Source organism: Salmo salar, chromosome ssa20 (genome assembly GCF_905237065.1).
Source record: "Salmo salar chromosome ssa20, Ssal_v3.1, whole genome shotgun sequence".
Classification (NCBI taxonomy): domain Eukaryota; kingdom Metazoa; phylum Chordata; class Actinopteri; order Salmoniformes; family Salmonidae; genus Salmo; species Salmo salar.
Genome location: NC_059461.1, coordinates 63,081,875 through 63,098,769, shown reverse-complemented (window position 1 = coordinate 63,098,769; position 16,895 = coordinate 63,081,875). Strand labels below are relative to the sequence as shown.

General features: G+C 42.6%; 1 protein-coding gene across 4 annotated transcripts; it reads left to right on the top strand.

Annotated features, from left to right (window-relative positions):
- The first annotated feature begins 511 nt into the window (after positions 1 to 511).
- serb (Phosphoserine phosphatase) lies at positions 512 to 15,248 on the top strand. 4 transcript variants are annotated; one of them, XM_014162687.2, is made up of 6 exons: positions 512 to 600; positions 12,112 to 12,255; positions 12,445 to 12,579; positions 12,806 to 12,951; positions 13,375 to 13,523; positions 14,643 to 15,248. In XM_014162687.2, the coding sequence occupies exons 2-6, from the start codon at positions 12,116 to 12,118 to the stop codon at positions 14,751 to 14,753; spliced, it is 681 nt and encodes a 226-aa protein (XP_014018162.1). In that variant the 5' UTR covers positions 512 to 600; positions 12,112 to 12,115; the 3' UTR covers positions 14,754 to 15,248.
- Positions 15,249 to 16,895: the final 1,647 nt, after the last annotated feature.

The following is a 16,895-nucleotide window of genomic DNA, read 5'->3' as shown; positions in this document are numbered from 1 at the left end:
TTCGCCTCTGGTGTTACGTAAAAGCAGAGATATTAGAAAAAGGGGGAGATAAGAATTAAATGGGTCAATTAATGCAGGAACGTATAACGCCCCCACCCAGCAGCCTGTCGAAGCTAATCGTCAGGGTACGAGTCGATAAACGTGCATATTTTCCTCGAAAGTATATAATGTCACGATTCCAAAGCTATACAATATTACAGATAGCAAGTTAATTATCTCACATCTTGGAATATATGTGTAATGTACTTCTTGTTGACGAAATACATGCTAATGTTGGGGTTTTGAGCTAGCGCCCAACTGACTCCATTTCATTCCTTGAAGGAGAGCTCTACTTGTCCGAAAATCACAGAGTGCACCACGCGGCTCATTGAAGTAGCATGGGCATCGTACACAATGGCCAACAATACGCTGCCAATTGTGTTTTCCATCTCCTTGAAAGTGTCTCTGGTAAAAGCTAACAGTAGTGGGCGGTCTCACGTGCCGGCTTTCTTTTGATTCGCTCGGCTTTCTCTTCCTCACTGAACCTATTGAAAGCATCTGGGAAGTCGGCCAATGCTGAAACCGTGGACAGTGCCATATCAACGCTTTAGCAACCAGTAAGTAAGAACATTTTGCACAAACTTGTTTTCTTATTGAAGAAAGTAGACTTAATTTGCAGGACCAGCACATGCCAAATACATATGAAGAGTAACATTTAACACCATCAAGGACACTTTGCACAGGTAATACAGACGTATATATTGTCCTTAAATTGATACATTATGTAACGCATTGCATGATTTCAAATGAACTCTATTGTTTTGCTCTGTGATGCCGACCGTGCACAAATGTATCGTAGTGGAAACTCAAGTTGGCAATGGCATTCATCACCTTTTGCGCGCATGCCGGGCACTTTTTCGCGAGGAGAGGGTGACGCAACAGTTCAGTTGCACGATAGTCTTCTCCAAGGCTGCTGTTGTACTCTGTTGCTACTGCCAGCAACTAGAAGAAAATGTTGCACGAACCAACTAAGTTAATTTGGTGTAATTTTTAACAATAGAATATATATTTTAAAGTTTTGTCTCGTTAAATATTTTTTTGCACTGCATCAGTCGATTAATCATGTACGGTAGACAGTTTATATCGCATGCTTGAGCAGATTACTGTCGTGTAAATCAATCTTGTCTGTACGTGAGTAAAATAACTACTAACAGTGTATCTTTTATGAAGGCAAATTTATTGCTAGCTTCACATTACAAGCCACATGAGAGAGAGCGATGCTTTCCTCATGAACCCCTACGTTCCCCAGGCTCTATTAGCATATGACCAATCAGGACGCAATATGCAAATAACACCATATCTCCCATTTTCAGAGGATAAATGGTACACTGCCCTTGTCTCAAAAAACCTCAAGGGATTATTCTGTCTTTATGTCGGTAGGTCTAAGGGATTATTCTGCCTTTTATGTCGGTAGGTCTGTTCCTGTCTAGTTCTTCTGGAACATTTCAACATAGTCATGATTGTAAAATATTTTCTGTAAACTTTAACCCAAAATGCATCTCTCATTTCTTTCAACACAAATGTACCCCATGGGTAAGTTAGAACTGTAACAACGTGACAGCTGTTGTTTTGTCTTATTTTTTTTTACTTTGAGCTCAGTCTTTTGTTGTTGCTCTGATTTTAAAAGTCAAGTCTTTGAGGTTTAACTATTGCTGGCCCAGTCCTTGTTCTGGATGTAGCAGGTACATCCAGGATTACCTTGGGTGTCGGAGTGGTGAAGACACTTGAATCTTCTCCTGCGTAGCGTTGTTGTTCTCAGGTCCATCCATAGGGATGAGGTGATATCTGTTCCTGTGGACAGAACCGTGGGGAACTTCCACTATGTAGGATTGTGGTGTTGCATGTTCCCTCAGCACTGTTCCTGTGATTTGAGTCCGTCATCAACACCTGTTTTCCAGGTGGGTGTCTGCTGAGGTTGCTGACTCTGTGATGCTTGTTGAAGCGTTGCTGATCCGCACTCATTCTCTCCTTTTCCTTTGAGCTGACCGCACCTGTGTTTGGGATTGATGGGTCTAGCAGCGATGGGAGTTTTGGCACTGTGGTACGACGCTGTCATACCATCAGCAGTTGCGCCGGGCTGAAGCTATTCTGGAGTGGAGTTGACCGATAGGCCAGCAAAGCAAGGTAAGGGTCAGCTGCTTTCTTGAGGAGGTTCTTCACCGTCTGAACGGCGCATTCCACCTCTATGTTGCTTTGCGGGAACTTTGGACTGCTGGTGACATGGCAAAATTCATACTCTGCAGCGAAGTCGGTAAGGGGTCTTCCCGAGAACTGAGGCCCATTGTCCGTAACCAGGATCTCAGGTACCCCATGGTGGGCGAAGATGGACTTCAGATGAACTACGACGTCTGCAGACTTTGTTAGTGACAGGTTTGCAATTTGCACCTTGATGAGTAGTCCACCACTAGCAGGGTAGTTGGTGCATTTCAGAGTGAACAAGTCCGCTCCCAGTCTTTGCCAAGGTCTCTCAGGAAGTTGTGATGGTATGAGTGGTTATGTGTGGTTTGTGCCCTCTGATGTGTGTCCTGCAATTAAGCACAAGTTCGGTCAGTTGCTGGCTGAGTCTAGGCCACCACACAGCCTGTTGGGTGCATTCTCTGCACTTGACCACACCTTGATGACCCTCGTGTAAGCTTAGTGAGAACATAATTTCGTAAGGCTGATGGAATTAAATGTCTTGTTCCTTTCAATAGAAGACTGTTGTGCATTGTGAGAAAAGCGCGTTCTGCCCAGTACAGTTTCAGCGGTCCTTCGCATCCACTGAACTCCGACCATCCTTTCTGACACATTGTCATGACTTTTGCGCACACACTGTTGGCTTTGAGTTGTTCTCTCAGATTGTCTATGTATGAAACACTCGCTGGAAGCTGTTCCATGATGGCATTCACATATGTATTTCTTCTCTCCATGAGCTCCATTTTTGCAGCAGTAGCTTTGGCTTTGACTGGTGCACGTGACAACGTGTCTGCAGTCCAGACTATTTCCAGGGACATGAGCAATTGTATAAGAGTATGTCATAAGTCTCATCCTGAAGCGTTGCATTTGTGGGGGAAGGTTGTCCCAATATTGGTTCCCCATAAGGCTTTGGAGTGGTTTGTGGTCAGTTTCCAGCTGAAAGTGTTGACCAATGAGAAAGTCTCTGAAGCTTTCACATGCCCATATCAGCCCCAGAGCTTCTTTTTCCACTTGAGCGTGTCTCTGCTCGGTCGGTGTGAGAGACCTGGAAGCGTAAGCAACGGGTCTCCATTCCTTGATCTTCTTCAGCAGCAGCACTCCTCCTAGTCCGTAGGAAGATTCATCGGCTGACACATTGGTCTCTTTGTTTGAGTCATACAGGGCTAGCACAGGTGTGGATGTCAGCTCCTCCTTCAGCTCTTTGAAGGCTCTGACTTGGTCGGCCCCCCAGTACCAGTGGTTTTTCTTTGAGAGTAGGTCACAGAGGTTTGTCCTTTTCTGCTAACTGAGGGATGAACTTTCCCAGTTGGTTCACCATTCCTAGAAAACTCCGTAGCTCGCTGACTTTGGATGGCTCTGCTATCTCCTTGACAGCCTCTGTCTTTGTCAGATCGGGCTGTACTCCTTTGTCTGCGATACTGTGGCCCAGGAACTTCCCTTCCTCCTTTTGACAGGATACATTTCAAATCAAATTTTATTTGTCACGTGTCCCGAATACAACAGTGAAATGCTTACTTACAAGCCCTTAACCAACAATGCAGTTTTAAGAAAATCCCTAAAGAAGTAAGCATAACAGATATAATTAAAGAGCAGCAGTAAGTAACAATAGAAGGGAAATGTGCAGGGGGCACCAGAGAACAGGCTGTGTGGTGCCAGGCAGTGATGCAACCCATCAGGATGCTCTCGATGGTGCAACTGTAGAACCTTTTAACCTCTCTAGGGTCGGCGGGACAAAATCGTCCCACCTACGTAACAGCCAGTGGAATCCTGTGGCGCGTTATTCAAATACCTTAGAAATGCTATTACTTCAATTTCTCAAACATATGACTATTTTACACCATTTTAAAGACAAGACTCTCGTTAATCTAACCACACTGTCCGATTTCAAAAAGGCTTTACAGAGAAAGCAAAACATTAGATTATGTCAGCAGAGTACCCAGCCAGAAATAATCAGACACCCATTTTTCAAGCTAGCATATAATGTCACAAAAACCCAGAAGACAGCTAAATGCAGCACTAACCTTTGATGATCTTCATCAGATGACACACCTAGGACATTATGTTATACAATACATGCATGTTTTGTTCAATCAAGTTCATATTTATATCAAAAAACAGCTTTTTACATTAGCATGTGACGTTCAGAACTAGCATACCCCCCGCAAACTTCCGGTGAATTTACAAAACATTTACTAAATTACTCACGATAAACGTTCACAAAAAGCATAACAATTATTTTAAGAATTATAGATACAGAACTCCTCTATGCACTCGATATGTGAAAGCACATTTTGCAATATTCTGAGTAGATAGCCCGGCATCACAGGGCTAGCTATTTAGACACCCAGCAAGATTAGCACTCACCAAAGTCAGATTTACTATAAGAAAAATGTTATTACCTTTGGTGTTCTTCGTCAGAATGCACTCCCAGGACTTCTACTTCAATAACAAATGTTGGTTTGGTCCCAAATAATCCATAGTTATATCCAAACAACGGTGTTTTGTTCGTGCGTTCAAGACACTATCCGAAAGGGTAAATAAGGGTTACGAGCACGACGCATTTCGTGACCAAAAAAATCTAAATATTCCATTACCGTACTTCGAAGCATGTCAACCGCTGTTTAAAATCAATTTTTATGCCATTTTTCTCGTAAAAAAGCGATAACATTCCGACCGGGAATCTGCGTTTAGGTAAAAAGACGAAAGAAAATAAAGCACGGGGTCGACACGTGCACGCGCCTAAGCCCATTGTCCTCTGATCGGCCACTTGCCAAAGGCGATAATGTGTTTCAGCCAGAGGCTGCCTCGATATCATTCAGCTTTTTCCCGGGCTCTGAGAGCTTATGGGAGCCGTAGGAAGTGTCACGTTACAGCAAAGATCCTCAGTCTTCAATAAACAGAGACAAGAAGAACAAGATCTTGTCAGAGAGGGCACTTCCTGTAAGGAATCTTCTCAGGTTTTTGCCTGCCATATGAGTTCTGTTATACTCACAGACACCATTCAAACAGTTTTAGAAACTTTAGGGTGTTTTCTATCCAAAGCCAATAATTATATGCATATTCTAGTTACTGGGCAGGAGTAGTAACCAGTTTAAATCGGGTACGTTTTTTTATCCGGCCGTGTCAATACTGCCCCCTACCCCCAACAGGTTAAGGACTCATGCCAAATCTTTTCAGTCTCCTGAGGGGGAAAAGGTGTTGTCGTACCCTCTTCACGACTGTCTTGGTGTGCTTGGACCATGTTAGTTTGTTGGTGATGTGGACGCCAAGGAATTTGAAGCTCTCAACCTGCTCCACTACAGCCCCGTCGATGAGAATGGGGGCATGCTCGGTCCTCCTTTTCCTGAAGTCCACAATCATCTCCTTTGTCTTGATTACATTGAGGGAGAGGTTGTTGTCCTGGCACCACACAGCCTGTTCTCTGACCTCCTCCCTATAGGCAGTCTCGTCTGTGATCAGGCCTACCACTGTTGTCATCAGCAAACTTATTGATGGTGTTGGAGTTGTGCCTGGCCGTGCAGTCATGAGTGAACAGGGAGTACAGGAGGGGGCTGAGCAAAAACCCCTGAGGGGCCCCCGTGTTGAGGATCAGCGTGGCGGATGTGTTGTTACCTACCCTTACCACCGGGGGGCGGTCCGTCAGGAAGTCCAGGATCCAGTTGCAGAGGGAGGTGTTTAGTCCCAGGATCCTTACCTTAGTGATGAGCTTTGAGGGCACTATGGTGTTGAACGCTGAGCTGTAGTCAATGAATAGCATTCTCACATAGGTGTTCCTTTTGTCCAGGTGGGAAAGGGCAGTGTGGAGTGCAATAGAGATTGCATCATCTGTTGGGGCGGCATGCAAATTGGAGTGGGTCTAGGGTTTCTGGGATAATGGTGTTGATGTGAGCCATGACCAGCCTTTCAAAGCATTTCATGGCTACAGACATGAGGGCAACAGGTCGGTAGTCATTTAGGCAGGTTACCTCATTGTTCTTGGGCACAGGGACTATGGTGGTCTGCTTGAAACATGTTGGTATTACAAACTCAGACAGGGAGAGGTTAAAAATGTCAGTGAAGACACTTGCCAGTTGGTCAGCGCATGCTCGGAGTACACGTCCTGGTAATCTGTCTGGCCCTGCGGCCTTGTGAATGTTGACCTGTTTAAAGGTCTTATTCACATCGGCTACGTGAGAGCGTGATCACACAGTCGTCCGGAACAGCTGATGCTCTCATGCATGTTTCAGTGTTACCTGCCTCGAAGCGAGCATAGAAGTTATTTAGCTCATCTGGTAGGCTTGTGTCACTGGGCAGCTCTCGGCCGTGCTTCCCTTTTGTAGTCTGTAATAGTTTGCAAGCCCTGCCTCATCCGACGAGCATCGGAGCCGGTGTGGTACGATTCGATCTTAGTCCTGTATTAACGCTTTGCTTGTTTGATGGTTCGTTGGAGAGCATAGCGGGATTTCTTATAAGCTTCCGGCTTTGAGTCCCGCTCCTTGAAAGCGGCAGCTCTCCAATTTAGCTCAGTGCGAATGTTGCCTGTAATCCATGGCTTCTGGTTGGGGTATGTGCAAACAGTCACTGTGGGGACGACATACTCGATGCCCTTATTGATAAAGCCAGTGACTGATGTGGTGTACTCTTCAATGCCATCGGAAGAATCCCGGAACATAATCCAGTCTGTGCTAGTGTAACAGTGTAGGTTCCGTCCCTCTCTTCGCCCCAACCTGGGCTCGAACCAGGGACCCTTGCACACATCAACAACTGACACCCCACGAAGCATTGTTACCCATCGCGCTACAAAAGCCGCGGCCCTTGCAACGCAAGGGGAAACCCTACTTCAAGTCTCAGAGCGAGTGACGTCACTGATTGAAATGCTATTAGCGCGCACCACGGCTAACTAACTAGCCATTTCACATTGGTTACACTAGCAAAACAGTCCTGTAGCTTAGCATCTGCTTCATCTGACCACTTTTTTTATAGACCGAGTCACTGGTGCTTCCAGCTTTAAATTTAGCTTGTAAGCAGGAATCAGGAGGATAGAGTTATGGTCAGATTTGCCAAATGGAATGCAACGGAGAGCTTTGTACGCATCTCTGTGTAAGGATTAAAGTGGTATTTTTCCCTCTGGTTGCACATTTAACGTGCTGATAGAAATTAGGTAAAACTGATTTCATTTAATTTGTCCATGATTTCATCTGATTTCATTTGTCCATGTTCAAAGTTAAGCCGGCTTTTTCCATCTTCTGCAATGCCAAAAGGCAGACAGTTGAAGTAGTAACGTCCAGAAGGTGTGATGAAGGTTGTTAGCTTAACTGACTCCTTGGCTAGCGGAATCTGCTAGAAGCTCATGTTTGCGTTGAGCTTGCTGAAGATCTTCGCCCCGGCTAGTGAGCCAAGGGTCTGTTCGACAGTGGGAAGTATGTATTTTTCTCATTGAGACTGGTAAAATCGACACACGTCCCTGTTCTTCTTTGGGACAACCACCATGCCGGCTCACCAGTCCGTGGGCTCCTCCACTCTGGTAGCAGCCTTGAACCCTTGCTTGCACACTAGCTCTTTCTTGACTTTTGGCAGCAATGTCAGAGGAATCCGTCATGCAGTGAATAGGGCTCTGCGCCAGGTTTCAGCTTGATGGTTTATGGTTGTTGTACTGTGCCAAGACCGCTGCACAGCTTTGGATAGCTTTCTTTCAGTGTTTGTAAATTAATGCTGTCAGTCGAGCTACAAGCTCATGCTTTGTGATCGCTCGTCTGCCTAGTAAAGCTGTGTGTAGATCTCTGATGACATGCACGTCCTCCAGTGTCTCCTTTTCGTAGAACCACACTTGCGATGCCGATCACGTCCAGTGGCATTCTTCCTGGGCCTAGCAGAGGCACCAGTGTCTATTTTAAATTTCACATTTCTGTTCATCACTTGAATGTCAATCATCCTGCTCTTATTGTTCCTCGGAAAATGCTATCATCCTTTTCTTTGAACCTCATTTACGGCTCTTAATGACACGTTGGTAATGTCCTTTTTTTCCCCACAGGAGTGACACACTACTTCATTAGCTGCACACTGTGCTCTTGGACGGGCAAGGATTTTGACACAATTTCGACACTGACTGCTTTTTGTCATTAGCGTTTTCATGGCTAGCTTTCTCATGGTGGAATTTCTGTTTCCACTGGCTGCCTTTCTGCATAACTCTATCCACTGGGCACAATAAAGAATGCAAGAAATCCATCTCATATTTGTCCACACTGTTTTTGCTCGAGTTCGTTTAGGTTTAGACCCCTCAAAGCGTCGTTGCCCGTACAGTACATACAGTAGAGTATTTACCAGTTTTTTTTCTCAGATGTGTGAAGATTACTCGCCTGACGAAAGCGCTCGAAAGCGCTCGAACCTCCTAAGCAATTTGGTCCATTCTTGAGGTTTAGAAAAATCTAACGTCTCCGGCGGCTATATGCTAAATGTAGGGCTTGGGCCTGTATGCGCGAGCATCTGTGACCCTCCCGCTGCACTTTACATGGGTGGCTGGCCTCTTCCCACTTCTGCCGGTGGCTACTGTGCTTCTCCTGCGACGTCTTCCATGCTGATTAGCCTCCTCGATTTTCTTCCAAAAACCTTTCAACCAGGTAATGTAAGCTAAACTAAGTTAGTAAATACACTCGTTCTAGTCCACTTCTGACACCATGTTGTGTAATCAAACTTGTCTGTTCGTGAGTAAAATAACTACTAATGGTGTATCTTTATGAAGGCACATTTATTAATAACTTCACATTACAAGCCACATGAGAGAGAGCGATGCTTTCCTCGTGAACCCTACATTCCCCAGGTCCTCATTAGCATATGCCCAATCAGGATGCAATATGCAAATAGCACCCCAATCACGTTATCTTACTTTTCAACTCATTTGGCCAAATTTTCAGCCTGGTTTCAGACTAGACGTAACATAGTAAATTAAAATCCTGGACAATCAAATTAGTATGGTCTGTTACATTTGGTATGGTTACTTTAGGCAAAAAAACGAAAGGAGGGTGATTTGGTCAGAATGGGTGGGCATATAACGTGAATGTCTAGCAACCCAACATTTCAACTACTTAGTACTTTTTAGCAAATTTGTTGCTACATATCATGTTAGTTAACCCTTCTCCTAACCAACCCTTCTCCTAACCGATTAGGGAACCTCTAATCTTCAGGTCTGCTGAGCGTAAAACTTGAATGATGTGAAAGTTCTGTGCAACATCCGGTGCGCGTTTACTGTGAACACTGAGTCAACTAGACTACTGTGGCTATTTGATCATAAGGCAGGCCTACCAGAGTGGCCTATCATCAATGGAGAAAATGCATTCAATAGCATTTTAACATGGACGTAGCTGTTCTATTGTTCAGCCGACAGTAGTAACCAATGTGTTTCATGTTTTGAGAAGAAAAACAAATATGCAGGGCTTGACATGAACCTGTTTAACCACTTGTCCTTCAGGCAAAATAAAATGTATCATTATTCCCATACCATTATTACAGAGAATCAGACAAATTATTCTACCCAGTTTATTCAAGCCCGTCTCAAAATACAACCCTGCCCCTTTAAGACAAGAATAGCTCTTCACCTGACTTGCTTTTCTAAGATGTCAAGAAATGCACACATTTTGTGCCCTTGTAGGAATCAATCACTCCCCCATTGCTGAATACAAATTATAACTGGGCAAAAAACTCACTAACCAGGAAAGGATATGTACAAATGTGCACACGTACAGTTGAAGTCAGAAGTTTACATACTTAGGTTGGAGTCACTAAAACCCGTTTTTCAACCACTCCACAAATTTCTTGTTAACAAACTCTAGTTTTGACAAGTCGGTTAGGACATCTACTTTGAGCATGACACAAGTAATTTTTCCAACAATTGTTTACAGACAGATTATTTCACTTATAATTCACTGTATCACAATTCCAGTGGGTCAGAAGTTTACATACACTAAGTTGACTGTGCCTTTTAACAGCTTGGAAAATTCCAGAAATTGATGTCATGGCTTTAGAAGCTTCTGGTAGGCTAATTGACATAATTTTAGTCAATTGGAGATGTGGATGTATTTCAAGGCCTACCTTCACACTCAGTGCCTCTATGCTTGACATCATGGGAAAATCACAAGAAATCAGTCTCAGAAAAGACCTCAGAAAAAAAATTGTAGACCTCCACAAGTCTGGTTAATCCTTGGGAGCAATTTCCAAACACCCGAAGGTACCACGTTCATCTGTACAAACAATAGTACGCAAGTATAAACACCATGGGACCACGCAACCGTCATACTGCTCAGGAAGGAGACGCATTCTGTCTCCTAGAGATGAACATACTTTGGTGCGAAAAGTGCAAATCAATCCCAGAACAACGGCAAAGGACCTTGTGAAGCTGCTGGAGGAAACGGGTACAAAAGTATCTATATCCACAGTAAAACGAGTCCTATATCAACATAATCTGAAAGGCCGCACAGCAAGGAAGAAGCCACTGCTCCAAAACCGACATAAAAAAAGCAAGACTATGGTTTGCAAATGCACATGGGGACAAAGATCGTACTTTTTGGAGAAATGTACTCTGGTCTGATGAAACAAAAATAGAACTGTTTGGCCATAATGACCATCGTTATGTTTGGAGGAAAAAGGGGGAGGCTTGCAAGCCGAAGAACACCATCCAACCGTGAAGCACGGGGGTGGCAGCATCATGTTGTGGGGGTGCTTTGCTGCAGGAAGAACTGGTGCACTTCACAAAGTAGATGGCATCATGAGGCAGGAAAATGATGTGGATATATTGAAGCAACATCTCAAGACATCAGTCAGGAAGTTAAAGCTTGGTTGCAAATGGGTCTTCCAAATGGACAATGACCCCAAGCATACTTCCAAAGTTGTGGCAAAATGGCTTAAGAACAACAAAGTCAAGGTATTGGAGTGGCCATCACAAAGCCCTGACCTCAATCCTATAGAACATTTGTGGGCAGACCTGAAAAAGTGTGTGCGAGCAAGGATGCCTAGAAACCTGACTCAGTTACACCAGCTCTGTAAGGAGGAATGGGCCAAAATTCACCCAACTTATTGTGGGAAGTTTGTGGAAGGCTACCCAAAACGTTTGACCCAAGTTAAACAATTTAAAGGCAATGCTACCAAATACTAATTGAGTGCATGTAAACTTCTGACCCACTGGGAATGTGATGAAAGAAATAAAAGCTGAAATAAATACTCTATTCTGACATTTCACATTCCTAAAATAAAGTGGTGATCCTAACTGACCTAAGACGGAATTTTTACAAGGATTAAATGTCAGGAATTGTGAAAAACGGAGTTTAAATGTATTTGGCTAAGGTGTATGTAAACTTCCGACTTCAACTGTAGCTACATGTAGCTTTCGCCTTGATCTCAAAACAAGCGCATCTACTCACGACCGCTGATGCTGTAACAGCTGTCCAGTTCAAAGTGAATTTCACAGATCCATATATATGGCAATGGTCTATTTTGCATATATGTCTACTGCACATCTGATTGGTAATGGCGCACCGATCTGTGTAGAGTACATGCCTGAGTCGTGCCTGTCATTGCAATAGACTTCTACACCAATGTGTCTGCCTGCAACAAAATCTCTTGTATAGGTAGTTTTGCATAGTTCGTTTTGTTTCGGTATGTTACATTGAAAGTGGCTAATATTGTGTTGATTCGATCACATTTTCCACAGTAAAGTGAAACGTTGATAGTGTTAACTAAGGAGAAAAACTCTAGAAAGTTGAGTTAAGTTCAGTCTTGTGCTTTTCTGTCTACTATTAACAAATGTAGTTACTTGTCCTCCGATGCACTCATCACTTTCAAATGCACTCGTCCTGTCCAAATAGAAATTACCGCTGTCAGTTAAACAATCAATTATGTTTTTGTCTTTCCTGCGTGCTTTTGTTTCAGCATAATGACAACTTTATCACAGACAAAGGAAATCTTCCGGAGAGCAGATGCTGTGTGCTTCGATGTGGACAGCACTGTTATCAGAGAAGAAGGCATTGATGAGCTAGCCAAATTCTGCGGGGTTGGAGATGCTGTCACAGAAATGTATGTTGTGTAGCAATTCGTAATGATTTTAAGTGTGCTGAAATGCATGTTTCTTTCTTCTCTCCTTTCTTTATCTAGGCCCATCTACATTCCCCTGTACATTTCCCTGTGCCATCATTTTCTACATGTTACTTTCTAAATGTTAAATTTGCAACATTTGTTGAGTACATTGAGTTTCTCTCATTTCAGGACTCGCAAGGCCATGGGGGGGTCAGTGACTTTTAAAACTGCTCTGACGGAGCGCCTGTCCATCATCCGATGCTCGAGGGAACAAGTGAACAAACTGATAACTGACCACCCTCCCCAGTTGACGGCAGGTATTAAGTAAGTGGTTGTTGATTTCAATTGGTCAGTCTTTTTTTCCCCACTCAACACTATTTGATTATTAGCAGAGGCTATGGTAATTTTACCATAATTCTCACATAAAGTGGTTGAACTAGTAGTCTCTTCAAGCTGAGCGTCTAACCTCAAGTTACACAATCGCTTATGAAACCTGTACTAATTTCTGCATGTTGTAGAATAAATGTATACATTTCTGTCCATTGTCCAGGGAGCTTGTTGATACTCTGCACCAGCGCAGCGTGAAGGTGTTCCTGGTCTCTGGCGGTTTCCGCTGTATCGTGGAGCATGTCGCCACTCAACTCAACATTCCCCTCCATCACGTGTATGCCAACCGCCTCAAGTTCTACTTCAATGGTAAGAGCAGATCAGAACAGTATCAGAATCACCTCTCACACTGTGGAAGGGATGAAGTGTGGTTGATCATTCATGTTTTGATATTATTGGTTATTTTGGTTTGATGACAGGAAAGCAAAAACGGGTGGCCATCTTGTTACTCCGGTATCCCTGTACATTTGGTATTGGTACTGACTCTGTATATAGCTTCCTCTCTTAATTCTCATTTCCTTTATTATATATATTTTTTATTTGTATTAGTTATACTATTTTCATATTGATTACTGCACTGTTGGGTAGAGTGTGCAAGGGAAGCATTTTACTGTACTTGTGACAATAAAACTTGAACTGGACTTCAGAGGGCTAGTTTCAATCAAGCAAGCAGTAGATTGGCCTCTACAGGGAGGAATTCTTTACTAATTTGATGTTCTATTTTCCTCCTAGGTGAGTTTGCTGGCTTTGACGAGACCCAGCCCACATCTGAGAGTAATGGGAAGGGGAAGGTGATCAGCATGCTCAAGGAGAAGCACGGCTTCAAGAACGTGGTGATGATCGGTGATGGAGCCACAGACCTGGAGGCCTGTCCCCCTGCAGTAAGTGTTGTCTTGTCAATACACTAAAAGACAGGTGACAAGCTAGTATTTATAGCTGTTATTTATGTCATCTCCGGCTTTCTGTCAGGGAATACTTTATTGTCCATTTTGTGGAGGAAATGTGTATTTTGTCTCTGCTCCCAACACCCCTAGACACCACAGAAACACACACACAACACATTTTAGGTGGAACACAGAGTCAACAGCAGTGCAGTGCCTCTGGAGGAGTTAAGGGGTTTTAAGCGCCTTTTTTAAAGACACAGTTGCAGGGGTGTATTCACTAGGAACCAAACAGAAGCAACTGGATTGAACCGGGGAGGAACCTACCTGAATTTGTCGAATAGAAACTCGTTTCCATTGCAAAACGATTTGCTACGGTCTGCGACTAATGAATACATCCCAATACTAGATTGTCAGGTGTTAAAGGCAGCTATAATGTAAAGTAACACTGGAATAATGGACACTGGATGTCTTTTGTCTTCTAACCTCTACGGGATCGCCCCCCCCCGGCGGGACGGTTGAGCAAACGTAGGCTAATGTGATTCGCATCAGGTTGTAAGTAACAAAATAAAATCCCAGGACATAGACGTATCTGATATGGGCAGAAAGCTTAAATTCTTGTTAATCTAACTACACTGTCCAATTTACAGTGAAAGAATACCATGCTAATGTTTGAGGAGAGTGCACAATTATGAACTTAAATGTATTAATAAACCAATTAGACACATTTGGGCAGTCTTGATACAACATTTTGAACAGATATGCAATGGTTCATTGGATCAGCCTAAAACGTTGCACATACACTGCTGCCATCTAGTGGCCTAAATGTAAATAATACATTATGGCCTTTCTCTTGCATTTCAAAGATGATGGTAAAAAGAAAAATGTGTGTTTTTTTTTTTTCTTTGTGTTATCTTTTACCAGATCTAATGTGTTATATTCTCCTACATTCATTTCACATTTCCACAAACTTCAAAGTGTTTCCTTTCAAATGGTATCAAGAATATGCATATCCTTGCTTCAGGTCCTGAGCTACAGACATTTTAGGTGAAAATTGGAAAAAGGGGGTTGGATCCTTTAATTAAACAATTATCCTCACCACACTGATTTGTTTTTCAGAATGCATTCATTGGATTTGGTGGAAACGTGGTTAGGCAGCAAGTAAAGGAGAGAAGTTTGTGGTACATCACAAGTTTTAGAGAGCTGCTAAAAGAACTGGAGAAGATTTAACAACAAGGAAATACCATAACCTGAACCCTCTTACAACTATTGTTACTAATGCTAACATCAGTGTTTTATTTTCACCTAATGGTGTGCCTTTTTATGGTTTTATCCAGTGCACAATATTTTTTTTATTTCCAGTCAATAGATTTTTTTTTTATTAATAAATGTTTACATTACAATAGTGTCTTCTTGGGTTTGACCCTTGTTAATTTTTATACTAGATAATACCAAAAAAAATATAACTAAATGTTATTCTTTTTGGAGGGTTTTGAGCAGGGTTGGAGTCCATTCAAGTTCATTTAATTCCTGAATTCAATGAATTGGAATTGTACCCAACCCTTGATTTGTGTGTTTTTTTTAAAACTGCACTTTTGTCCTTAAGTCAAACTTTTGTGGGAAGGGTAGTAAAACTACTGCGTTTTACAATATGTGCCATTAAATGTCTTTATAGATGTAAATGTTTTGCCCTTGACACTAATAATAGTAAAAGTGTAAAATGCAGTTCTGAGTATGTGTGGTCATTTAATTGTTTGTTTTCTTTGTGTCAACAGCACAACAGCCTCTGATGGTATCATCCACTAAACAATGACATAATTACACAGTGAGCTCAAAGTATTGGGACAGTGACACATTTTTTTGTTGCACTTTGGATTTGAAATTATACAATGACTAAAGTGCAGACTGACCGCTTTAATTTGAGGGTATTTTCATCCATATCGAGTGAACCGTTTAGAAATTAAATTTTTTTTTGTACATTGTCCCCCCATTCTTTAGGGGACCAAAAGTATTGGGACAAATTCACTTGTGTATTAAAATTGTCAAGAGTTTAGTATTTGGTCCCATATTCCTAGCACATTAAGTGTTTTCTAAACACTTGTACATTAATGTGAATGCTACCTTGCCTGGTATTAAAATCGGGTCGCAAGAGAATTTCCAAAACACTGAGAAAAAAAATATATACAGTATGTATATTGTCTTTGTATCTCAAAATCATTGTAATGTGGTTAACTTTAAAAATGAAAATTATTCAAATCTAAAAGATCAAATTCAACCAGGAAGAGCCCTTAGATCATGAGAAAATGTTGCACTTGACCGTTGCACTTGAATCATTCCCACGGGGAATGACTAGGCCCTCAATGCTATGAAACCACACACTATTGCAGAGACTTATTACCGGCCGCAATTGATATGGTGAAAACAATTTGTGGGGAGTCAGAGGCACAGAAACTCACATCAATACCTTTGTCAGATAACACTGTTAAACAAATAATTTATGCTATTGCTAGCAATCAAGAGGAAACTGACTGAATGACTCAAACTCCCAAGCTTATGCTCTCCAAATGGACATTAGCTGTGAGGGCCGAGATGCCCATGCATTGACTTTTGTTCGCTATACATGGCGGGGGATGCTATTCACGAGGAAATTGTTCTCTCATTATTCCAAAGCATGAAATGGCATATGGGCTGTTCAGTTTGCTGTGTGGCTATATTGACGAAAAACAGATTCCATATGGCTACTTGGGGCTCCGTCTATCACGGGATGGTGGGCAGGCCTCTGCGCTCTAGTTGTGTGCCAAATGGATGTATAGTATGGTACACCGAGAGCAACTGGCGGCAAAAGAGCTGAGCACAACTCAGAGATATACTGCAGCAGGTAACTTTGATTGTAAACTACATCAAACAATGTCCACTGCACGCACGCCTGTTTGCAAAACTGTGGAGATATGGGATCAGAGCATGACAATGTTCTATTTCACACCGAGGCTTGTTGGTTATCGAGGGGGAGTGTTAAGATTTTTGAGAGAAACTGTTGTCATTCACAATGGTTGTAAAAAAACAAGACTTTCGGTTGACTTTCTGTGTAATGAAAAGAAAATAACAGAAAACAGCACGATTGCTGTAATCCCGACGTTTTAAGATGACCACAAGCATCCCTGTTCCTAAGAACTCTAATGACACAATTACTACCGCCCTGTAGCACTCACTTCTGTAATCATGAAGTGCTTTGAGAGGCTGGTTATGGCACCCATTAACTTCGCCACCCTAGACCCACTCCAATTTGCATACCCCCCCAACAGATCCATAGATGACTCAATCACAATTGCTCTCCACACTGCCCTCATCCACCTAGATAAGAGGCATACCTAT